This window comes from Hyperolius riggenbachi, chromosome 5, assembly GCF_040937935.1.
Source record: "Hyperolius riggenbachi isolate aHypRig1 chromosome 5, aHypRig1.pri, whole genome shotgun sequence".
Taxonomy (NCBI): Eukaryota; Metazoa; Chordata; class Amphibia; order Anura; family Hyperoliidae; genus Hyperolius; species Hyperolius riggenbachi.
Window position 1 is genome coordinate 349,883,712 of NC_090650.1, and position 26,489 is coordinate 349,910,200.

At 43.4% G+C, this 26,489-nt stretch overlaps 1 protein-coding gene across 4 annotated transcripts in view; it reads right to left on the bottom strand.

The window, feature by feature from the left end:
- Positions 1–26,489, bottom strand: part of ASPH (aspartate beta-hydroxylase) — a 259,231-nt gene that overhangs the window by 12,667 nt on the left and 220,075 nt on the right. For all 4 annotated transcript variants that reach the window (XM_068237435.1, XM_068237433.1, XM_068237436.1 and 1 more), the window contains one exon: positions 23,478–23,615. In XM_068237435.1, coding sequence (XP_068093536.1) covers positions 23,478–23,615 — 138 coding nt within the window. The remainder of the gene's footprint in view (positions 1–23,477; positions 23,616–26,489) is intronic.

Below are 26,489 nucleotides of genomic sequence, written 5' to 3' on the forward strand. Positions count from 1 at the left end.
GAAACTGGAATGCCCAGAGGAAACCCACACATATTTGGGAAGAAAATGAAAATTCTGTGCAGCTGATGCCATGGGTGGAATTTGAGCCGTAGACCCACCAATGGAATTATGCTGGAAATTACACAATATTTAGAAACGGATAAATCAATGCTGATAGATCTGCTTCTATCCTTGGGTTACAAACCCCTTCCTAACAGTTTGGAAATCTCTAAAAGCGTTTGCAAGCTCTTGACAAGGGCCTTTCCAATTTTAAAATCTAAAAAAAAAATTTAAATTTTTTTTTTAAAAAAAATAGGTGAAAAAGTACTTTCAAAAATATTCTGAATATTTTCTTGCTTTCTGGTGGCTTAAAAGGCATTTTGTTAATAAGGTGTGAAAATATCCCTAAGAGAAAACGTAGGAGAAAAAGTGAATTATTTAAGGGCCGCAGGGCCATATACAATTCACTTTTTCTTTTTTAAAGTGAACCAGAGCTGTAAATAAAAAAAAATGTATACATACCTGGGGCTTCCTCAAGGGCCATCCGCCTGAATCGCTCCCACGCCGCCGTCATACGCTGCCCGCAGCTTCAGGAACTGGGTTCCCGCACTTCAATCAATCGGAGCCAGTCTAGCATAAGAGAAGTGCGCTGTTTGCGTATCTCTCCAGCAGAAGCTGGAGGGATATGTAGAGGGCACACTTCTCCTGCGCAGGCTGGCTCGGATGACTTCAGTGATGGGACCCGGTTCTCGTAGCTGCGGCCAGCGGAGGACGGCGGCATGGGAGCGATCCAGGTGGATGGGGCTGGAGGAAGCCCCAGGTATGTATCAAATCTTTTTCATTTTGTCGTCTCTGGTTTCCTTTAAAGCAGTGGTCCTCAAACGAAGGCCCGCAGGCCGAATGTTGCCCCGAGTCTTTTTTACTGGCCCCCCACACACAAAATGTATTACTTATAGATGCAGTCAGCTACATCTTCAAATATTGTTGGTCCGCATATAAAATAGCATTGCTGGCACCACCCATCCACATGGAAGCCAGAGAGCAGTAATTCGCTGATTTCCAATCAAATTCTGCATCAGGTGACACTGTTGTCCAATTGGACTGCAGGTTGTCACCTGGGTATGCTTCACTGTCTGGCCTACAAAGACTTCTACATGATTTTATGTATACGCTGGCCCCCCAGAAGTCTGAAGTATGTTGACCCGGCCCTCGAGCCAAAACGTTTGGGGACCCCTGCTTTAAAGCAAGAATTCAATTCCAATGAACTGAAAACCCTAAAGATGGAAACAGGCAGAAACCTAAATAACTTATTTCATGTGATTCCTTTCTATTTACAATGGGCTAATTTTTTTTTTCTATAATCTTGTATAATACTATTTTATTTGTTACTTTCTTGAATAAAAAAATATAACATAATTTTAGGCTATCTATTGTTCTGAGTATATACGCATTATTAAATCCACCTGTGGCAGCTACTGTAGAAAAGTGTTTTTCATAGAGAAGGTTAATCAAAAGATGTTTTTGCATAATTGCTTTTTTTCAGATCATGTCCCTATATAAATACGTTGTTACATGCGATTGAATTGTATGTGTTTGTGCACCACTTGTCATTTATCGTGCTCTCAGCAGGCTGGTTCATAGATTGTGGTCACGGATGCTGGAAAAGCTACATGAAGGGTGAGGCTGTGAGAGGTGTGACAGGAAACTGAGGTTAGTGCCACCAATAGTGCAGAGATCTGCGATCACAGGTTCCTAGTGAAACAGCAGAGAAAGAAGATGGCTGCTTCCTGAGGCGACCAGGGGAAGGGGGACTGGTGCACACAGGAAATGCAGAGGATGATAAGATCTTGTTTCATTGTAGGCAGAAGAGCATAGATAATATTTTCTGGAATGTTAGTCTGACAGAGGCTTTTTGTGCAGAACTAACAAGCTTGCTGCTGCGACAGTAATGTATGTCCCCAGAGCAGTTTTACACCTACGCTGAACTTGGGCTAACATTCATTATTGAAGAGACATTCAATGAAAATGAAGTATGTTATATAGACCTCAAATACGATATCACATAAAATTCCATTCTCTGAGTACAACAGCAGCCACTTCTGAGGCAACGTTACTGCTTCCCAGATGGCATAAAAATACATATTTTGTGTCATATTTTTTACACACTGCAGACAGCCATAAAGGATAAAAGCAGTGTATGAATGCACTGATTCACGCAGACAATTTCCAGGGCTACACTATGAGGTGGCATTCAATCTGTTCAAATCCAGTCTATACTGGGAAAGTGAAAAAGCTGAAGATATTTGAGCTTATCTGTGTACAACAAGGAGGAGGCTTTCATTAAAGGTACAAAACAACAGGGTTATGTATTTCCTTCTCTAATCATTAAAACGGACCTGAACTCAGAACTTCATCTCAGGTCTAAAAGATAAGCAACAGCATAATAACATTTAACAAAAAAAAATGTTTGCTACAGCTTTTACAAATTCTGCAATAAATCTGCAGTGTGTCTACTTCCTGCTTTCATGGAAGCAGGCATAGGGTTAACCTTCTGTGTTCACAAATTAGCTGTTCTGCCTAGGCAACTAACTGACACAGCTGAGAGATCAATTTACAACTTGCGATTAGTCACAAATGAGGGGGAATTAGACAGGCTAAACTCTCTAAATACATACAGGGTGCATTTCTCTCTGTTTTCTTTCTGTCCTGTGCATGAGTTCAGGTCCACTTTAATGAATTCTATCTGTCCCTGAGGAGCGCTTACGATACAATGTTCCTAGTACAGTCCGTGGACAATTTTTAGCGCACCAGTATGTTTTTTTTTGTGCTGTGGAAGAAAACTGAAGTGCCTGGGAGAAACCAATCCAAATGTGGGGAGAACGGGTGTGGCCCAGCATCTTACCCCCATGTGCACAAGGGTAGTAACCAGCTTACCCTAACATCCTTTTCAGGGGCACATGGAGGTAGGATTACGCATCCTGCATTAACACTGAACAAGTTGGCCACACATAATACATTTTTGTTGCATTTCTTTTTAATTCAAGAACTACAATCAATCTTTCTGACTGATTGTAACATTTGAAAAAAAATCTGACCAATGTACCACACACGTATGTTTCCCTGATTATGAAAAAAAAGGATTGAAAAACTCTAAAAAAAAAAAAAAATTGCCTAAGTTTATACATTAGAATTGACAATTTACCCTACACTGTTAATTAAAAAAAAAATGGGAAATTTGATCAGATTACTCGAACAAATAAGAAAAAAAGCTTTCAATTTTTCTGTTCATTTTTATTGAATTTCCGTAAAACTGGGTCATTTTGTATTGTATTGTATTGCGTGTGGCCATCTTTACAAAGGGAGAAAAGATTTGCTGCTCCTCCTTTGTGAGATATCTATGTAATATTAAGATACTATGCTCAGTAGTAGGCATATGTGGCATATGTTTAGAGGGACTCTGTGCTGGAATGAGGGCTGCAGGGGGTAAGGGCTTTCCACTGCTGTGTTAAGTATTAAAATATTATTGTTATTGTTGTCTTCTCGCCTCATGTATGCATTAACATCTTTTAAAGAGGAACTGCCAGCTATACTATCTCAGACCCCCCCCCCTCCCCCCCCCCCCACATATATATATAAGTAGATAAATACTTGCTCTACTTACATAATATATATATTGCACTGTCCACGTTATGATTTAAGTGATTTTTCTATAGTAAAAAAAAAAAAAGGAGAAAATACTTCTTAGGATTCTCCATTTTAACTGTGTCTATATTGAAGCCGATTGTGATGTAATTTCCTCCCTTACTCTCCTCTCCCTGATTGTTTTTGCATTGCCCACCCTCCTCCCAGTCTTCAGGCACTCTCACCCAGCTCTGCATTAGAAAGTGCATTGTCTCAGTATGAGAAATATTGTCCAATCAGAGAGGAACAGAGGTGTGGGAGGGGAAGTCAGGAGGGAAAAAGGCTTCAGCCAATGCCTTCTTAAAACAGAAGGAAATTTGCAATAATTCAGTTATAAGTGAACATTTGTGGTTACCCACAATGCCCTACTGAATATGCAAATTATCCCTTTTCGCCCTTTTGAAGCCAAGCAAGCATCCAGAACCGTTGGTTTATAGTAAGCCTATAGCTTTAAGTTTTACACAGCCATATCAAACCCACATGTAGACAGCCTGTTTGGGACTTTTGGTCCTCATCAGTACATGGCAGGGATTGATAAGGCTGTATGAAATAGGGCTTTGACGAGAACAACAGAGTAACCAAGCAGCTCAGGGTGACCCAAACTACTAGGAATGTATAGGGGGATAAAAGGGACCAAAAAGCCCTCCTACTAAAGCTTTGCTTTTTTAGTACTGGGTATTTTTGTACGCGTTGCGGTCCGCAATAGCGCTAATTGCATTGGTGAATGCGTCCAATAATACGCATGGCGGCTGGCGACTTGTGAGTCGTCAAAAACGAAACTAAGTGACAGCGGGGGACCAGAGGATTCCAGAGCGGCACCGAGGGCACAGGACTGCTGCAGGGGGCTGGTAATAGCCCCAGGTAAGTAAAACTCTTTACCCCCAGTTCAGTTAAGGTTCCCTTTAAGTCTGAGAGGAAATTAAAGAAGCGAAAAAAGACAACCCAACATGCCCTGCAACTTCCTTTGTGCAGCAGATGTAGCAAATAAGAGCAAGGGAAACTGGGGAATATTGTTTTATGGATAAAAAAAAACTAAAAATGATTTTTAACTTTTGGATTGCTGGTTAGCATTCTTATTACTTGTTTACCAGAAAAAAAATAAAGATTTTTGAATTTATGCCCGACAGTTACACTTTAAAGCAGATTATGAGCAATGGAAAGCTGCACTTAAAGTGTACCTGAGATGGCAGGTACAGCAATATTTATACTTACCTGGGGCTTCCTCCAGTCCCACGTGGTCTGTGGGTTCCCTTGCCGTCCCTCCCCAGCAGCTCCCTTCTCCAGTGGTCACCTCTGCTGTTTTGGTCAGTTGTACTCTTCTGCACACGTGGGGCCTTGCTACAAGCATTCCCCGTCATGCTCCTGTGGCCAAGAGAATTCTGCGCCTACGCAGTAATATTGACTAGAGCAGAACTGTCCACATTTTATTTGTGAACCTAGCTTTACTGTTTTACATACTGGCTTGAGCTGGAATTCAAACCCTGGTCAACGGCTCAAATCCAACAAATTCCAGGGTCATTTACCAATGCACCTTTTTAACTAACTCACCATTGAAACAGTAATATATGGATTATGCCAGTCCAAACAATGCATAAGAGAGAATGGCCCATAACAATCCCCCAGGATGCACTCTGTGCAGGTCTGCGTCTCTCATACTACCTCATATCTTCAGCTGCTCACTCAGGAAGCTGCAGTAACTGAGCAAATGTTCTATGTTCAGCAGCCATGTCTGATTTAATATGGGAGTGTGTAATAGGAGTAAATGGATGATTCATGAAACACAGAACGACTGTTTTGATTGTTGGTGAATCATTAGGATAAATCGTGCTGTGTCAGCGACACAGGAAATCATGGCAAGTGAATTGTGAGGCAGGAATGAGGAGGATGATTTCACATAACAGTAGCACCGGCGTACATACAGTATGTGAGGCATGCTGAGCTGACAAATCTCTCACTAAATGCCAGAAATATTAGAAGGAGGTTGACACCATGTTGTCTTCAAAGGTACCAAAATGAAGGAATACCGTAGAATCCCTTTATAGTAAACTCCAAGGGACCTGGCTAAGAAGTTTACAACACCTACGAGGACAGACCAGCTCTGACTTGGGATGTACCTGTTGCTGGGAATTTTTTGTTTATTTGTTGGGGGGCTTATGTGTATATATGATATGTTGCACTGCACCCTGTATAGCACTGCTTCGTCGTGCTATACAAGGTGCAGTGCAACATATCATATATACCGGTAAATGATACACCCTCTGGGTTAAACACAAAGAGTTGTGTGTGTTTGTCACTGTATATATTTATAAGCAGCTTTAAGATCCAGCAACATTACAAATTGCCCTTGTGTGTACATAAATAGCCTGGGGTACAGCTGCTGCAGTTATGCTACACTGCGCAGCTTGTTTGATTGTTTTCTCAGTCTATCCATTTCTAGCCTACAGCTTACAGGTTCTGTGTTCTGTAAATCAATTGACAGATGCAGTGAAAGATACATATATTTATACATTCACCCTGCATATGTACTAATAGGGTGAGGAGGGGTCAACAAAGACCCCCTCTACGCACTGCAAATTGTATCCTACTACAGGAACAGTTACTTTTAGGGCAGTTACTACCGTATATAGGGCTTGTCCATAATGGACTCCATAATGGAGTTTTTACAAGTAGTTTACTATATTAAAAGTTTACTATTATCAGGATTCGTTATACATTGTATAATCATGCAGGTACATGATCTGGACCGGAGGGACCGAGTTTACTATAGCCAGAGCTTTACTATATCAGAGTTTACTATAACGAGAATCAAGTTCAATATTAGCAGGTACTAGAAACTGCAGGGCTGAACTGGAACTTTCCAGCAGGCAAATCTGATCAATTAACCAACAGACAGTTCCTAAAATGTGCCAGTTTATTGATCGATGGACCCGATCCAGCCATTGCAAACCCTGAAACTTAAATTTGCATATTAGCTGAATTTTAAGCTCATCACTGACAGAAACAGTATTTGTAAGCTCCAATCTGCCCCACATCTCTATAGCAAGCAGCCTTTAATATTAAAAGTTCTAAATGTCTGTGCTAATGGCTAATGCTTTACATAAGGCAGGGCTATAGATAGGACTGTGGGGGTGTATTTACAAAACAGTGGTAAGCTTAACTGCTTCCGGACCGACGCAGTTTAAATCTATGTCGGGCGGGTGGCGCTGCGGTTCTGACCGGATGTAAACACTACGTCCCATTCACCGCGCGTCCCCGCTCGTTCCCGCTGCTTTCTACCCGCCGCAATGTGCTGCCCTGCCGCCTCTAGGACGGCAGAGCACTGTGAGCCGGGCAGAAGCTGTTTTCATTGGCTCCTGGCCCTGTCATTACTATAAGCCTATCCCATTGGCTTACATTGAGTGACAGAGTCAGGAGCCAATGAAAGCGGCTCCTGACCGGTACAAAGCGCTCTGCCGTCACAGAGAGAGCAGCCTGTGGCGGGGACAGAGCGGCGTGACCGGAGGGAGCGACAGATTATTGCGGCGATTTGTCGGTATGCAGCGTTTTAGCGTACCAGCAGCCTCTGGTCCTTAAGGGGGCAGAGGCTGCTAGTACCGAAGTGGTTAATGTGTGCAGGTAGGGCACCTAAAGTATATCAGCATTTATGCAAACTGTATAATGTGCATTACATAAACAGCATGGCTAACCTTGTAAAACAACCTATACATTGCGTGTCTCTTGTCTAACATGCTACTAGCTGCGTTGGTCAGCGTTAGTCAGTCAGCAATGTACCTCCAAACAAGCAATGTACATTGGGTGGCCCAAAAAACACCTTTTATATGAAAGTAAACCAGTCCAACTGTGACATAATGCAGAGCTGCTTATATATGGTCGCCACTCTGCATTTCAAGTATGGGGGAGGGTGGGGATTTATAGTGTTGTGGTGTTTTTATGCCACACAAATATCAACGTATCTATGATCCCCACTGTTGTCTTGCTCTTCACCTCGCTACAGAAGATGCTAGGGCTATATAAATAATAACTATTAATAAAAGATGGTCAGGATTGTAGAGTTGTCCCGAACGGTTCAGCCGCGAACATTGGTGGTTCGCGTTTGCGTCGAAACGCGAACTTTAGAGCGAATTCGACCCGCCCCTATACTACACCATTGGGCTAAACTTTGACCCTCAACAGCAAAGCCAGCAGACACTTGACAGCCAATCAGGCACTCCCTCCTGGAGTCGCCCCCCCCCCCCCTTATATAAGGCAGCTGCATCGGCCATTATCTCACTCGGTGTTGCTGCAGTAGTGAGAGAAGGGAGAGAGTTGCTGCAGAGATTAGGGAAAGCTTAGTTAGGCTCTTGTAGCTTGCTCCTAGCTGGTATTTGTTATTGAAAAGCACCACAAAAAGAGCTCTTTTCAGCTAATGTTCTTGTGAAGTTTTTTTTTTTTTAGTGTGCCACTGACACTGCATTATACAGCCCGGTGTGTCGCAGCTGGCCCTTGCTAATTGCTATACTGTTCAAAGCCCAGCACATTCAGTGCCTACCTTTTCACTGCACCTGTGTGTGACAGCGGCACATTTATAATACCATTCCAACCGTGCATACCTGTTCATGTTCACAGCACCTGCGTGATAGCACGCAGTGTTATACAATGCCAGTCACTGCAAAACTGTTCACTGCACCTGGGTGTGACAGCTGCACATTTGTAAAACAAGTCCGACCATGCATACCTGTTCATGTTCACTACACCTGCGTGACAGCACGCAGTGTTATACAATGCCAGTCACTGCATAACTGTTCACTGCACCTGGGTGTGACAGCTGCACATTTGTAATACAAGTCCGACCATGCATACCTGTTCATGTTCACTGCACCTGCGTGACAGCACGCAGTGTTTTACAATGCCAGTCACTGCATAACTGTTCACTGCACCTGTGTGTGACAGCTGCACTTTTGTAATACCAGTCAAACCGTGCATACCTGTTCATGTTCACTGCACCTGCATGACAGCACGCAGGGTTATATAATACCAGTCACTGCATAACTGTAACTGCACCTGTGACTGACCGCACATTATAGTATATACCAGTAGTCACTGCATTCATTTTCCCTGGACCTGTGTGTGTGACAGCTGTACATTGTATTGTGTAATACCAGTCCGTGCATACCTGTAACTGCACCTGTGACTGACCGCACATTGTATTATATACCAGCAGTCACTGCATTCATTTTCCCTGGACCTGTGTGTGTGACAGCTGCACATCGTATTGTGTAATACCAGTCCGTGCATACCTGTAACTGCACCTGTGACCGTGTTCAGTACCTCACCTTTATCAAAATGAATGAGGCATGGATCCCGGGAGGGCTACTTCCTGCCCGAAGACTAAGTCAGTCCTCACACACAGCATCTCTGCCTGAACGCCGTGTGACTGCCTGCCCCAAGACTAAGTCGGTTCCTACACAGCATCTCTGCCTGCAGGTCGCTTGACTGCCTTCTCCGCCACCACCAACAGGGTCCAGGACTCCAGGTGGATTCTAGCAGCGGCCGCTATAATAATTTTTCTGGTGCGTGTACATGCCTGCCTAATTTTTCTGGCTGCACTGTGGCTTCAACAACAAAACACATGTGTCAATTCCCCTTCGTGATCGTTGCGTTGAAAGGGCTTGCATATCACAATGAAGCAATGACCAGCTAAATGAGTGTGTTGGGGTTGGGGGGCACACCTGACCCAAGAAGATAGATAATAAGGTCGTTGCTTCATTGTGGACAGACCAAATTTGATCAGCTGGACACTCAGTCACTGTTGTTCTGTCATTCAGCTACCTCAGCCCAACCATATGGGCTTGAAAACCCCCATCGCCTGCACTCTCGCCATGGTGCGCACCAGTCCAGCACGGCCGTCACAACACAAACAGCTGTTTGCGGTGCGTTACACAGTGAGTTTGGTCTGTCAGTGTGAAGCAGTACTCTAATTACACTACCTGATTGATGTATATGTTACGGCCAGAACCCGAAGTTTGGCCACTTCGCGTTCTGACTGGCCACTTCGGGTTCTGATACCAAAAAATACCCCTGATTCTAAATATATAACACAATTTCCCTTTCCGAAGAGGACTGAAATGTAAAACTTAACTTTTATTAGTCTGCTTTAAAAATGACCTAGGTTTGTCATAGCAAATAGAAAGTGATACATGGGTGGGGGGACAAATATCAGTGTTTCAGGAGACCATCCACCCCTTTTCCCATTCCTAACTTATTAACTCTACACAAAACTCGACATGTTTCATTTCCTAAATTGGAAATTTCGTCAGGAGTGAAAGTGCTAAGTGCTAGAGTGCCATAGTGCTAAAAAACAAGTTACATAATATACATTATCACATTTCTAATATAACAAACAGACAGAATAACGGCCGGGGAAACACAGCCTGCTAGAGTACCTCCATTCAAGCTGCCCTTATATAGTAGTACTGATGAGTCCAAGGGTTGCTGGGTAGGGCGGGTACCTACTCCTCCTCCCTGGGGGGTGTGCCCCTAAATCAGATTGGTCCAAGGATGGATCCATCATTGATAGCATCCAATCAAAAGGTTGGCCATAGAGACTCATATATTTCAGAACTGAGAGGTATCAGACTTTTAAAAGTAAATCTTCCCCTCAACCCCTGCTTTAGCATGTAAGGAACGCACTCCCAACATTTTTAAAGCAAGCACGGGCTGCTGCAAGTAAAAATTCATCAAGTCCGTATTTGGACCTCTCTGATTGGTCCAAAGGTACGGGCTGGGGGCGTGGTCAAACCGAGCGTGCCGGGGCCAACGTCAGGGTAGCGCAGCCAATAGGCTGCCGCTTATCCTCCACACATCACTCGTAATACACCCACCCCGATTACGCATGTACGCCTAGTGTACTGATAGGAAGGCGCCATCCCATGCGTAATAACGTCAGGGCGCGTTGCTAAGGTGACAGCCTGGAAAGCGGAAGTATGCCTTATGTACCAGGCTAAGCGATGGTAGGCATGGCAACATATATACAAAACAGCCAAAGACATTAGAGTGTTTGCAAAACAGGCAGTGCGTACACAAAAACTCGGAAAGGGAGAAAATGATAAACCGCCTAACAAGTACTGAAATAGAAGGGAATCTCAAGGGATGTATAATAACATCCAATGGACAAGGAGTGAGGAAAACAGCAAAAAGAGAATCCCGTTTGTATCCGCTGTCCCTTATCAATCTATTTATCATATACATGGTTAGAAACCTAATCACAACCCTTTCAAGGAATATTAGAGCGGAAGTAACAGGGGAGAACATGCCCTCTCACACTAGGGGGCCAGTAAATAGTCATTGGAGATAGGGAAGTATTCACAAAAGGGCTAACCACTACAGGACATTTGTCCAAGAGGGATAGAAAAAGGGAGATACATACAAAGAGGTGGAGGTGTCAGGGAGAACGGGGTTCATTTATAAGAAGGGAGAGAATGTAAAGCCCTCATTAAGGCCTTGTGGGCTGAGAGTGCCCAACCTATATATCCAACGGGCCTCCAGCTGTCTCAACTTCTGATCCAAGTTACCCCCTCTGGGTCCCATCCTCCATTTTTGTATCACCCAAAACTTCAGGCTGGACGGGTCACCGCCATGTTTTTCATGGCAGTGTCTGGCAACCGAGGTCTTACGTTTGTGATTAACATCTCCTAAATGTTCCAAAATTCTTTCTTTCACAACTCTTGTGGTCTCTCCCACATAAAGCAGGGGGCAAGGGCATTGGATGGCATATACTACTCCTTCACTATTACAATTGAAGAAATCCAACAAATCAAAGGTGCGACCATCTTTAGGGGCGACAAAACTCTTACAGTTAAGGACATTAGCACACGCCTTACATTTCCCACACTTGTACATCCCTTTGGGGGGGTTGGAATGTAGCCAAGTTCTTCTTGATGTTACAGTATCACTCTTGGTAGTTGGGAGAAATGAATGTGTCAGATTGTCCCCCAGATTTTTCCCCCTTCTGTATGTAATTAGGGGTGACCTTGGTAGGTATTCCTTCAGTTGTGTGTCCAGTTTCAAGATGGACCAGTGTCTCCCCAATATTCGTTTAACATTATTCGACTGACTAGTGAAGGTGCTAATCAATCTCGCCTGTGCCCTCTCTTCTTTGGAGTCCCTATTATTCGGAACAAGGAGATCCTTACGTTCAACTGCCTGTGCTTTTTTTATATGCCTCCCTTATCACCTCTCTAGGGTATCCTCGATCAACAAAGCGCTTCTCCAAAGTTAAACACTCCTCTTTGAAGTCGGGTTTGTTAGTACAGTTCCTGCGGGCCCGCAGGAGCTGACCTTTTGGGATACCCCTTTACACTCTAATGTCTTTGGCTGTTTTGTATATATGTTGCCATGCCTACCATCGCTTAGCCTGGTACATAAGGCGTACTTCCGCTTTCCAGGCTGTCACCTTGGCAACGCACCCTGACGTTATTACGCATGGGATGCCGCCTTCCTATCAGTACACTAGGCGTACATGCGTAATCGGGGTGGGTGTATTACGAGTGATGTGTGGAGGATAAGCGGCAGCCTATTGGCTGCGCTACCCTGACGTTGGCCCCGGCACACTCGGTTTGACCACGCCCCCAGCCCGTACCGTCGGACCAATCAGAGAGGTCCAAATACGGACTCGATGAATTTTCACTTGCAGCAGCCCGTGCTTGCTTTAAAAATGTTAAGAGTGCGTTCCTTACATGCTAAAGCAGGGGTTGAGGGGAACATTTACTTTTAAAAGTCTGATACCTCTCAGTTCTGAAATATATGAGTCTCTATGGCCAACCTTTTGATTGCATGCTATCAATGATGGATCCATCCTTGGACCAATCTGATTTAGGGGCACACCCCCCAGGGAGGAGGAGTAGGTACCCGCCCTACCCAGCAAACCTTGGACTCATCAGTACTACTATATAAGGGCAGCTTGAATGGAGGTACTCTAGCAGGCTGTGTTTCCACGGCCGTTATTCTGTCTGTTTGTTATATTAGAAATGTGATAATGTATATTATGTAACTTGTTTTTTAGCACTATGGCACTCTAGCACTGAGCACTTTCACTCCTGACGAAATTTCCAATTTAGGAAATGAAACATGTCGAGTTTTGTGTAGAGTTAATAAGTTAGGAATGGGAAAAGGGGTGGATGGTCTCCTGAACCACTGATATTTGTCCCCCCACCTATGTATCACTTTCTATTTGCTATGACAAACCTAGGTCATTTTTAAAGCAGACTAATAAAAGTTAAGTTTTACATTTCAGTCCTCTTCGGAAAGGGAAATTGTGTTATACACTTCGGGTTCTGGCCGGCCAATGTGCGAAGTGGCCGCTGTGCTGCGGCCAGTGTTAGAAATGAAATGATTAGTGTAAGATGAATGTATTTTTTGTAATGTTAATTAATGTTAATGAAATTAAGCCGGCGGCAAATGCAGCAGAATGAAGCCGCCGGCTTCAGCTCTCTCTCTCCTCCCCCTGCCTCTCTCTCTCTCCTACTGGCAGCCGGCGTGTCCCCGAGAGTCGTTCGTCGCACCAGGGAAGCAGAGAGGGGAAGGCTGCAGACATTGCTTCTGCCAGCAACCGCTCTGCAAGATCGGCAGGATTCCCTGCCGCAAAGAAAGTCTCTCGGGGACACGCGTGTCCCCCCGGCTCCCAGTAGGCGAGAGAGAGGCAGGGGGAGGAGAGAAAGAGCTGAAGGCGGCGGCTTCATCTGCTACATTTGCCGCCAGCTTAATTTCATTGAATGAACTAACTTTTCATACATTCGGCCGCAATGAGATGGCCAGAAAATACATTCATCTTTCAGGAATCATTTAATTTCTAACACTGGCCGCAGCGCAGCGGCCAGTTCGCACATTGGTCGGCCAGAACCCGAAGTGGCCAGCCAGAACGCGAAGTGGCCAAACTTCGGGTTCTGGTCGTAACATATACACATGCAAGATGTTTTAAAGCACTTTAGGCCTCCAATTTAGCAATAAAATGTTACGTCTGCCCTGAAACCTTTCTGTGCGTAAAATGCGGAGTCTATGGCGGTTCGAAAGTTTGCATGTTCTCAAAATTTTTTCCCGTGTTCGAGTTCAAGGTTCGTGAACCAAAATCGGAAGTTCACGACAACTCTACAGGATTGTATGTTGTATGGCCAGCTATAGATTGTACTAACAAATAGATATTTGAATGCTGACAAAACTGAGGTCCTGTTTGTCCAAAGCCAGTGCCCGCCATCAAAACAGCTCTATCCTAAAGCAACACCAATCAGGATTGGGAATTCAGACATAAACAGCTCCAACCTTGTGCGCAGCCTTGGCGTACAAATCGATGGGGAATTGAGTTTCAGAAACCAAATTTCATCTGTAGTTAAATCTTCCTTCTTTCATCTGAAGAACATTGCAAAGATTAAACATCTGATTCCCCCAGAGGATCTTCCAACCCTAATCCACGCCTTCATCACATCACGGCTGGACTACTGCAATGCCCTTTATGTTGGCCTCCCCAAAAAGGACCTGCGTCGCCTGCAATTAGTGCAGAATGCTGCTGCCAGATTGCTAACAAACCAGCCTTGCCACTGTCACATTACACCGATCCTTCGCTCACTGCACTGGCTACCAGTAGAATGGAGAATACTCTTCAAGATTGGACTGCTGACATTCAAATCCCTGCACAATCTGGGCCCTGGATACATGAAGGACTTGCTGAAGCTGCACCACACCTCTCACAACCTCAGATCAGCAAGTTCTGTAAACTTGGTCACTCCCAGAGTGCACCTCAAAAAATCTGGAGATAGAGCCTTCTGCCATGCTGCCCCTACTCTCTGGAACTCCCTACCACACCCAGTAAAGACAGCAACATCCCTGGAGCTATTCAAATCCAGACTGAAAAGCCACCTGTTTAGCCTGGCATTTCCAGATTTATAAAATTCTTCCTCTGCACCACGATGGTCGGAGCCATGCTTATGCGCTTTGAGTCCCACGGGAGAAAAGCGCTTTACAAATGTTATTTGTTGTTGTTGTTGTTGATATATGACTGGAGTTTACAAAACATTATGACTTCAGTATTATTATAACAAAAGAAAATGCCATCTTCCAGCAATAAAGTCCTCATAGGAAGGCACAGTAATTAATGACTGCATAATACAGTATATGTCAGAACAATTACAGCAATAATTACTACCCACAGAAAAGCACAGTAAATGAATAAAAACACAGAATAAAGTAATCACAACAATCTCAGACATAATTACAATATAATAAGCAGATTGGAACAATGCATTCAGAATCACATATCTCTGGCCATCAAGGATTACCTAGATAATTTCACCGTGCTCTTTGGGAAATGAAAGGCTCCAGCAATTAGCAGGCAAGTAAAATAACAAAGCAATGTTCTTCTAGGTCTGGCTTAAAGAGAACCTAAACTGAGAAGGATATGGATTTTTCATTTTAAAATAATACCAGTTGCTTGACTCTCCTGCTGATCCTGTGTCTCTAATGCTTTCAGCCACAGCCCCTGAACAAGCATGAAGATCAGGTGCTCTGACTGAAGTCAGACTGGATTGCTCCATGCTTGTTTCAGGTCTGATTCAGCTACTACTGCAGCAAAAGAGATCAGCAGGTTTGCCAGGCAACTGGTATTGTTTAAACGGAAACTTCCATATTCCTCTCAGTTTAGGTTCCCTTTAAAAGAGTTTTATTAATATATATACAGTATAAGAAAATGATCATAAATGTATTAACACAGGAAACTCATAAAAAAGGGTCATTCCATTACTCTGCTGCCAAACAATATAAAAGTTTAAGCAGGTTGTGAAGGGTACCATAAGAATATTACTCTGCACTGCACTCAGCAAATTACTCCAAATTGAGGTGAGAGGGATATGGAAGCTGACATATTTGTTTTATTTTAACAATGCACATTGCCTAGCTGTTCTGCTGATCACCTGCCTTAAAAGGAGCCTGACATAAGAGGGATATTGCAGCTCACATGTTTAACTTTAAAGAATACCAGTTGCCTGGCACTCCTGCTGATCCTCTGCCTTTAATACTTTTAGCCATAGACCCTGAACAAGCATGCAGAGCAGATGTTGCTGACTGAGTTCTGACTAGATTAGCTTGTTTCAGGTGTGTGATTCAGACACTACTGCAGCCAAAGAGGTCAGCAGGACTTCCAGGCAACCGGTATTGTGAAAGCCTGTGAAAACTCCACTCCTCTCTCCTCCCCTCTCCGCCCCTTGCCTCTGAAATCTCTGGCTGGCAACGTCTCCTCCTCTTCCTTCAGGAAAAGCCTCCTCCTCCCCAGACTGAACTCCCATGAGCACTTGCTACATGTGACTCAGCTGTGGGCGAGGCTTGTTTCGTTTATAGGGAATTAGGGTGTTAAAAAAAAAAGTATTTGGCTTGAGGAATGCCCTATAAACTATATGTAAGGAGCACAATTATGCAATGAGTAAGAGTTTATCTTGGATCCACTTTAAAAGGAAATAAATATGGCAGCTGCCATATCACTTACTTCAGGTTCCCTTTAAAGTAAAGCTTCAGTGTGTGGAAAGAAGAGCATCAGAGAGTCATTTTTTTTGTCCTAAATCAGAAGATATTTGCATGTGAGCAAGAAGGTACTCCCACGATGCATTAGTTCTACTCAGTGGGTGAATATGCAAATCATTCCTTATTATCATTTCAATTAATTTTAAAGCAGTCCAGTAATCCAAATTGTAGACAGCTGAATCAGGATTAAATTGGCCTACATCAGTGACTTCATCATCATCAGTACTCAATTAAGTCATTGTAAAGCAGAACCAATAGGATTTTGTAAGAGACCGAAAGGAGGCTGCCCCCCCCCCCCCTTCCCCCTACTAAAAGCAATATATAGTAGTAAAAAAAAAAAAGTAAGTCATGCCTTTATGTTGCTGAAAAGTCAAAACACCCATCCAGCGAACACAGTGAATCCAGCACAGGAGCCTTGGGCACAGCCGGCGCCACCATAGGCCGTAATAGGTATTACGGCTATAGCGGCACACAGGGAGTAACTTCGGCGCCGTCAGAAGACGGAGCTGAAGTTACTTTTAAAACACAATAATTCGGCCTCCAGCAATTGCTGGAAGCTGAATTGTTTCATTCCCCACCATCCATGACGGCCTGGAGGGGGGAATAGTAATTAACATGGCCGGGACTTGTGCAGCAGCAGGATCAGCCATATACCGGCTGTATCCTGCGCCCGAGTCTCCCGCGTCGATTCCTCTCGTACGCCACATCCAGAGCCTTAATCTTACAGATGTGTTTCAGGCCTAAACCGACCTTCATCAGTGCAGGACATAGCCTGACTGCCCTTTATGGGTAGGACTTGGCAAATGTGAGCTACTATCACTGTGAACCAAAACGCCAAGGGATTTTCTTCTTGCTCACATAAAGCTGCATAATTATTATTATTTTTTATTTATATAGCGCCAACATATTCCGCAGTGCTTTACAAAGCATAATTGCAAATACTCTCCGATTTAAAATAGGAAAAAACTCCATCTTAACTGGAAAAAAAAAAAAATAATCCATTAAGAAATTACATATTTAGATTACCTATCCTGTTGTTTTTAGTGTTCACTATCAGATTTAGGAGAAATGAGATATGAAAAAAAGGAAAATAATATTTCTGCTGGTTTCCACATTAACGGTGTCCATATAATGCCAAAAGTGGCATCCCTTCTGTCCTATTGTATTTTCTTTATGTACTTTTTTGTCAACCTAGCTCAGTGTTCATTTTCCCTCCCTACTGCCACAGCTTAAGGGGCCCATACACCTAACAATTTCCCGTCGATATACAGCAGATTCGATCACTGTGATCGAATCTGCTGTGAAATCGTTGTGCAAACGCTGACAGAATGATCGATTTCCATCCGAAATCAATCGTTCCTGACGATTCCCATCATTCCGTCCATGTGTAAGATTTTGCTCGATCGCTGGCGGGTGTCGGAAGTGCGTCGATAGCGGCGCTCGAATGCCCGACGACCAACGCTAGCGGCAATACATTACCTGCTCCGGCCGGCGGGTGTCCCTGCTCCCTCCGCGGTCACTTCTCCCTGCTCGGCTACTTCAGCTTCACTGAACACAGTAGAGCGCCCTCTACTGTTTAAACTTCCCCGGACAGGAAGTTCAGTGAAGCTGGAGGAGCCGAGTACGGAGAAGTGACCGCGGAGAGAGCGCCGGCTGGAGCAAGTAATGTACAGCTGGCGGGGAGGGGGGGCAGTGGCAGCTTCACAGATTGTGATCGGTTTCATGCTGAAATCGACTCACAATCTGTTTGCAGTAAAGGCAGCCATACGATCCCTCTCTGATCAGATTCGATCAGAGAGGGATCTATCTGTTGGTCGATCTGATGGCAAATCGACCAGTGTATGGCCACCTTTACTCTGCCTCACACAGCAAATATTGCCTAGACAACAGGCTTACATCACTGTGTAAACTCTTCAAAGGGAGGGGATGATTAAATTACCTTCTGGTCATATTGTTCTTATCTTATCCAAAATAGGAAGCTTTCTGTTATTTGCATGCTGACATAAGCTTGTTATTATAGCTTAAAAAGAAAAACTCTTCCCACAATCCTGCTGGCACTGCACAGTTCCTGCATTTAGGGAAAGGTAATGAGACGAGATAAAAAGGAAATAAATTGGTAGACATATAGGGGCATATTTTAGAAAAAAGGGGTTTACATATATTGTGGGGGTACTTACTATTTTTGGGCAATTCATAAATATGACACATTTCATTAATCTGGGGTATGTATAGCTCCACAATAAAATAGAAAAAAATGTGACAATACAAGCAGTTCTTATTTTAAACACTTGGGTATATAAGGGGTGTAGAGGATCTACAACAGTCTGCTTTTTTACTGCAAGATTAGCAAGTAGGAAGCCTCAGGACTTTATAGACAACAGAGAAGTGTCAGAAGCTGTTGCAGTATACACCATTATAGAAGGTAGCCAGGCATATACAGAAAGTCAGCTCAGTGTATCTAATGCACAGTATCCCACCAGCAAAGAACAACCAGAGAATAGTGCAAACACTCTTCACTGCCTGCTAATCAATCTGCTGGAAAATTACATAGTCATTATGCATGGCCAGTGTTTCCAAGTGATAAATGTGAATTTTAGTAGTCTTTTTTTTAAGTGCCTATTGATATAAGATAAACAATGGTCTCTACGTTATTCTCCAGCTGATTTCTCATTGAGTGACGGAACAATGGAATTCTGATTGCTAAATTGTAATGTCTTGCATAAACAAACACATTCGTTTAGAAGAGGGCAAAGTGTTACCATCCAGATGTTAAAGAAATTCAGCTTTCAGCTTGTCTGGGCATACTGCACCTGGAAGCATGGAGGGGAACCGCACTCCCTCAGCAGAGATACAGCACTAGGTGCCCATGCCAGTCATAGCCAAAGTCACTCTCTTATCATTGCTGTGGACTGGATTGTACACTTCACAGTCACTTCCAAGAGGCAGTGACTTCTGCTATTGACCAAACGTATGCTCATGCTGAGTGGCGAAAGCATCACCTTAAAGGACTTACGAGGCCAATTTTAGAAAAAAAAATGAAAAAAGGTAGATACCTGCATCAGTTTGTAAGGCATGTGCCGTTACGCCGGGTCCCCGCCGCTCAATAGCCCCCCGAACGACCTCCGACCGCACGGCCAGGGTCGGGCTCTCCAGCCTGCACAACGATGGCTGCCGGAGCTGGCCGCGGCTGCGCAGTCCGCATAGCCACGAGTGCGGCTGCGCAGCTCTAAGGCCAACCCCCCGATCCACGCTGCAGGAAACAGCCTGTTACGTGGATCGGGGGGTTGGCCCTAGAGCTGCGGAGCCGCACTCGCGGCTATGCTGACTGCACAATCTTTGTTATTTGGACTTTGGACTGATCCATTTCCTCATGGGGATTCTTAGTTTTACCTTTATTCTTTACAAAAGGGCCAAATCCTGACTGTTCCCTTGTAAAGGATCTATACAAAGCAGCGTCCCTATTTATTGCACACTATTTAGGAAGTTGGACTGAGCAACTGCAGTTCAATAAGTGATTTGTACTCTGAGAGATGGACTAGTCCAAAACCTGACAGAACTGTCAAATTTTAACTACCCACTGTAAGTGACAACAACATAGGAAAATTCTCACCAAATATGAGAGGGTATACTGTGCCCCACTGGGAAAACAAGTTCACACTACCAGGGGTATCGCTGCAATGGGATAGGTCACTTCACCTTTGTCAGTTATTTATCAGAGCCCCTGAATGAGTCACGGAGTGTGACGAAACGTGTAGGGCGGAGTCAGAGGCGCGCTGACGTCACAGCAGGAAGCAGGAGGAACGGTTGGAACGTGCTGCTCTATGGTATCCGCGGTTGGAGCTGGTACACCGATCTGTAAGCCTGCATGTACGAGATTCTTTTATTAAACAGATTTACTGTCACACACGGATTCTGCTCCTTGGCTGGCTAGAGGTGTGGATGTGATATGCAGTAACCCAAGATGTGCTTCTGGTGAGAGCTTCCACAAAGGGGGAGTTGAGATCTTGTCCCTTATAAGGGGGTGGCACTACCCCCTGGAGTGCAGCATGGGGTGTTCATTGTAGCCTGTTGTAGGCAGTACTGGTCACTATGTGCTATCTCTGATTATTTCTTACAGGGTGCAAGCAAGCACAGTGATTTTTATGATAAACATAGGAAAATTGTAATATATAGTTAACTTTACTCCAGGAGAAACATACATTTATATGTATGCATTTTAAATGTCACACATTTTTGCAAAAGTTGTCCTTTAACTGTAAAGTTAAACTTAGCATTTCATAACTGCGTCCAGGTAAGGAACGAGAAGAAAGATTCTCAGATTCCTTAAAGCAGTAACAACCAAGTATTATAATGAATTCTGTATTTCCACCACCACACCTATTAGAGTGGGAACAGTGACTCTACACATCACTAGATATGTAAGGTAGCTCAGGTTATTATCTAGATGGGAATATCAACCCCAGAGAAGATCCTGCGTAATATATTGGCGCTGCCGGTATATAAATAGAAAAAAATAATAATACCATAGAGTCCCGGTAATCTGGAAATTAATTAAATAGCATTCTCAACCAACCAGCAAAAATCCCCAGCAGAACTCACAGTGGTGAAGGACAACTTTTTAGGCTGTTTGTGGGCTCTGTTGTGCTTTAACAATGGGTTCCCCCAACGTTATGATACTTACAAAATTACTGTATTTTAACATTTAATACAGAGTTTGTGGTATAAATATAGAGTGGGGTATAGTACTGTATTTGCTAGGCCTATTTTTCACATTGAGTCTTAAACAACCAGAAAGCACACTGATCTGGCACCAGCTTTCCCCATCGGTGCTGGAAAACGGAGACTCCACTGTAAAAATCCCTACGTATTTCATGTCAGATTATGGAGAAAACAATCCCTTTTTAAGAGGACATCGATAAGAATTGTTTTACTTTTTTTGTATCTCCTTTCACTACTCTTACTAAAACTAAACTGTAGTCATTTTGCCTGTAACTGCACTTAATCTGTAGGTAAAGAGCTCATGCATACTATACAAAGGCCTCAAGCATTTCATAAGTTTGAAAGGCTTTTTTTGTCAACTACATCAAGTGTATGCAAAGAGTCAATATTTGCAGTGTTGACCGTTCTTTTTCAAGATCTCTGCAATTCACCCTAGCATGCTGTCCATCAACTTCTAGGCCAAATCCTGACTGATGGCAACTCATTCTTTCATAATTCATTTCTTAGACGTTTGTCAGAATTTGTGAATTTTTGTTTGTCCATCCGCGTCTTGAGGATTGATCACAAGTTCTCAATTAGATTAAGGGCTGGGGAGTTTCATGGCCATAGACCCAAACGTTCAATATTTTGTTCCCCTAGCCACTTAATTATCACTTTGGCCTTATGGCACAATGCTCAATCATGCTCAAAAAGACATTGTTCTTTACTAAACTGTTCTTGGATGGTTGGAAGAAGTTGCAGTCAGAGGATATTTTGGTACCATTCTTTATTTATGGCTGTGTTTTTAGGCTAAATTGTGAGTGAGCCCACTCACTGGGATGGAAAGCAGCCACACACATAAATAGTCTCAGGATGCTTTACTGTTGGCATAATCCCGGACTTAATATCAGCTTGTCCCTGGTGTTTTCCTTGGAGAGAAATGGCTTCTTTGCTGTCCTTCTTGACACCAGGTGATCCTCCAACAGTTTTTGCCTCACTGTGCGTGGAGATGCACTCACACCTGCCTGCTGCCATTCCTGAACAAGCTCTGCACTGGTGGCACCCCAATCCCAAAGCTAAATCATCTTTAGGAGACAGTCCTGGGGCTTGCTGGACTTCGTTGGGCACACTAATCATTTATTCACAAAAATTGAACCTCTTTCCTTGAAGTTCTTGATGATCCAATAAATGGTTGATTTAGGTGCAATCTTAGTAGCTACTTGTCAGAAGAAACGATAAGTGTGGCACTCCTTTGAATCCAGGGAGGATCTGTGGGTAGAAGCAGTGTGGGCCAAGCCTTCCCACACAGGGGGTGTCCTATGCACAGATGAGTGCTGCTAGCCACTGACGTGTGCTCCGCGCAAGAATACAGGAAGAAAGAGCATCACAAGAGCCTTGTCAACAAGAAGCAGAACCGGGCACCATCCTGTGCGGGCTGGAGGTGGGTGGTCAGGGCTGCAAATGGGTCGGCGACAAAAGTTTTGTTTTGTGGAACGCAGCGTGACCAAGCGTCCTGTTGGACCCATTTGCAGCCCTGACCACCCACCTCCACCCCGCACAGGTATTTCGCCACGACAATCCAGGTGATGTTTATTTGATGTCCAATGATGCACATGTACTGATTGCACAATAAATGAGCTGAATGACGGATGGTGCCCGGTTCTGCTTCTTGTTGACAAGGCAATCTTAGTAGCTGCAATATCCTTGCCTGCCAAGCCCTTTTCATGCATCACAATGATGACTGCACGTTTTCTTGCAAGTATCCATGGTTAACAGAGGAAGAACAATAGTTTCAAGCATCATTTTCCTTTTAAATTGTCCATTCTGCTATTCTAACTCAATCAGCACGACTGAATGATTTCCAGCCTTGTATTCGTCAACCTGTGTTAACGAGAAGATTACTGAAATAATCTCGGCAGCTCCCTTGGTGGCAGGGCTTAATTGTTTTTTGGGGGGGATTTTGTTTTTATAGCAAAGAAGGACTTTGCAAGTCACCTGATCACTCTTCATAACATTCTGAAGTATATGCAAATTGCCATAAAAAAACTGAAGAAGCAACTTTGTGAAAACCATTATTTGTGCCATTCTTAAATCTTTTGGCCATAGCTGTATGTGCGGCCTTTTATTCACCTCCAGCCTATGGACTAAATAAGTAGGAGGCATCACCACAAATATGAGGTCATCCCATTGCTCTCCCTTCCCATGTGTAATCTGCTATGAATAAACTTTTGCCTACATAAAAACATAGTTAAAGGCTCACAATTCTGACGTCATTCCCACTCTCAGTCTGGGTGAGTCAAATAGGAAGGTAATGTAATGACAGATTTACCAGCAGACTCTACAGCGTAAAGAGTTTTTGAAATGCTGAATTTTTTGGATGGTTATTTTTTACATTTTTCTATTTTCATAGAAGAAAAAAACATTCACAAAGGGCCAACATCTAGATCTGTTGAAATGTAGGCTAGTGAATCGCAGACAAGGAGGTGATCTGAATGTAAATAAATGGTCCCCTCCTCTCCTGCTCCAGTGACCATCAGCATACAGCTGAGATTTGCAGTGAACCTGTTTGAAACACGTACCCTCACTAGGTCTGTATAGCCAGTTTCCTTAGCAGTCCACCATGGCTGGGCTTTCAGTCCATCTACATTGTACAGTGATCGCTGCCAGACTGATGCAAAGTGTCCTTTCTTGTGTCCTTCCTCATACCAAGTGTATGCCTGCAAAATACAATCATATTTTCATTTATGAAAACTTCAGACACAACTGTTAGATAACACACAGCGCACTAGACGTGGTCTGTGGCTCCTTCATATGGATATACAACTAAGATCCTACTTTTCATTAGGGCTTGTTTACACTACAAGAGCTTTTCTAAGCACTTTGTGATTTTAAAAGCTCTTGCTAATGTTATCCTATGTGAGTGTTCATACTGGAGTGATGTGATTTTGTAAAAAGCTCTTATAGTGTGAACGGGCCCTTACAGATTTACAGATTGTCCAGCAAGGTGAATCAGAACATCTAGGCGTGTGTAAGAAATCAAAAACCCTCCTTACTAAAATACGATGCAAAACAGAAGTTTGCCAGAGGGTATTTGTGATTATTCAGGTTGGAGTGAACTCTGAGGTGTCCAACAATGCACCACTTCTGAATATGCAAATCATCTCTCTTGCCCTTAATAGCTAAACACAACTCCTGAACCGCTGGAATGCAATGATGTGTCAGCTTGTTAATATTACAGAGCCAAACTAATCCAACATACATACAGATTGGTTGATCCTCATCAGTGCATGACATGGATTACTATGGCTCTATGGTAAGACTTGAAGCTTCCAGAGTAACAGATTACCCAGCAAGCTCATGGTGAACCAGAACTCCTAAGTGTGCAAGGGGCTGAAAGAGATCAGAAAGCCTCCTTACTCAAATGCTATGCAATACAGAAGTTTGCCTCCTTAAAAAGAAGGTATTTCTAATTATTCAGGTTGGATTGAGCTTTGAGGTGTCCCAAATATTAACAGCCTGACCCATCCTTGCATTCCAGTGGTTCTGGAGGTGTGTTTAGCTTTCAGGGACAACAAAGGTACAATTTGCATATTCAGCAGTGTTGAACTGTGGGACACCTCAAAGCTCTCTCCAACCTAAATAATCACAAATACCTTCTGTTTTAAGAAGGCAAACTTCTGTTTTGCATTGTCTTATAATATACCCCATATTTGTACAGGGCAATAGAACATGTTGGCTTTTTATAAATCAATTATATTGATAATGTGCTCTGTGTTCTTACACCCTTCTCTCGTGGACAGCATTACAGGCTAGCCTTTGCTCTCCGTGTATGAATCTTGGGCCTCCGTGACCTTGTTGAGGGTTGTCTGGTTATGCCTCTGTGATGCACTTTTGGTCGGTACTAACCACTGCGTGGTAGGAAAAGCCCAGAAGTGCAGACTTTTGAGATGCTCTGACTACGTTCTAGCTGTAACAATGTGCCCCTTGACAAAGTCACTCAGATCTTCATGCCTGCCAATGTTTTCTGCTTCCAACACATCATCTTCAAGAACTGACTGTTCACTTGCTGTCTAGTGTATCCCATCTTTTCACAGGTGCCTTTAGAACTACATCATTGAGGGTATTTACGCCACTTGTCAGTGTTGTTAATATGTCGGCAGATCAATGTATACTGCAAGAAATACAGGGCTGGATTTTGGAAAGGCCACAAAGGCCAATACCTTGGAAGAGGGCAGCTGGACATGAAAAAGTGGTTGCTGAATATGGAAGATAAGCCAGCAAATGGAAAAGGGAGGCTGCAATTGGGAACAGCAAATGGAAGAGGAGAGACATTGCTTAAGGAGAATCTGTACTCTAAAATTCTTACAACAAAAAGCATACCATTCTTTTCATTATGTTCTCCTGGGCCCCTCTGTGCTGTTTCTGCCGCTCCCTGCTGCGATCCTGGCTTGTAATTGCCAGTTTTAGGCAGTGTTTACAAACAAAAGACATGGCTGCTAACCAGAGTGTGATAGGCTGAGAGGAGCTCAGTCTGTGACTCACACAGAGTCTGCAGGGGGCATGAAGAGGGTGTGTATAGCTTCTATCCTATCACAAGCAGACCTGCAAATTCCTGCCTAAGCCCGACAAAGCCATCAGAGGAAAGAAGATTAGAATATATAACAGAGATAATACAGCCACTGTGCAACTAGGAAAGGCTGCAGTAAGACAGACCACATTAGAACATGTATAGGAACTTATAGGATAGAAGAAATAAGGCTGAAAATTTTGTTACAGAGTCTCTTTAAGAGAGCTGTACATGAAAGAGAGGGGTTGCTGTACATGGATGTTACATGCATAAAATTGGCTGTACAAGGAATAGGAGCAACAAAGAAAGTTAACCCATGGGTGAAAAAATATATAAATTCGACCTTGACTAGAGCTACTGCATAAAGGAACTGTAGTAGAGTATAAGAAAAGCATAATTCTAAAGTCCTTAAGTATTTCCAATGTAAAATAGAAAGCCTGCAGTCTAAGGCTATTACTGCTGCCAGGATCGGTGGTGGTAGGGTTAATTACTCAACTGCTCCCCCATAATTCATTAATGACAGAAACTCTGTCCTCACCTCGGCAATTCCCTTGTTTTTTTCTAAAGTTTTCTGAAACTCTGTGGCCACACCCATCGGCTTGCCGCGGAAAGCAGGTGGGTGTGGCCACAGAGTTTCAGAGGGCCTGAGCCCACTAACGCAGTTGTGTCCGCTTTTCAGCATCTGTAACATTAATATGTAACTGAAAAGCGGACACAACTGCATTAGTGGGCTCAGGCCCTAATAAATTATGGACAAGTGGGTGAGTAATTAACTCTATCACCCGCCAATCCTGGCAGCAGTAATAAAGATCCTTACATTACATTACATTCCAAGCTCTGTATTTTACACTGAAAGTGGATACTTTCTGTATTTTCCTCCATGCTCTCTTAAAGAGACACTGAAGCAAAAAAAAAAATATGATATAGTGAATTGGTTGTGTACTATGAATAATTACTAGAAGATTAGCAGCAAAGAAAATATTCTCATACTTTTATTTTCAGGTATATGGTGTTTTTTCTAACA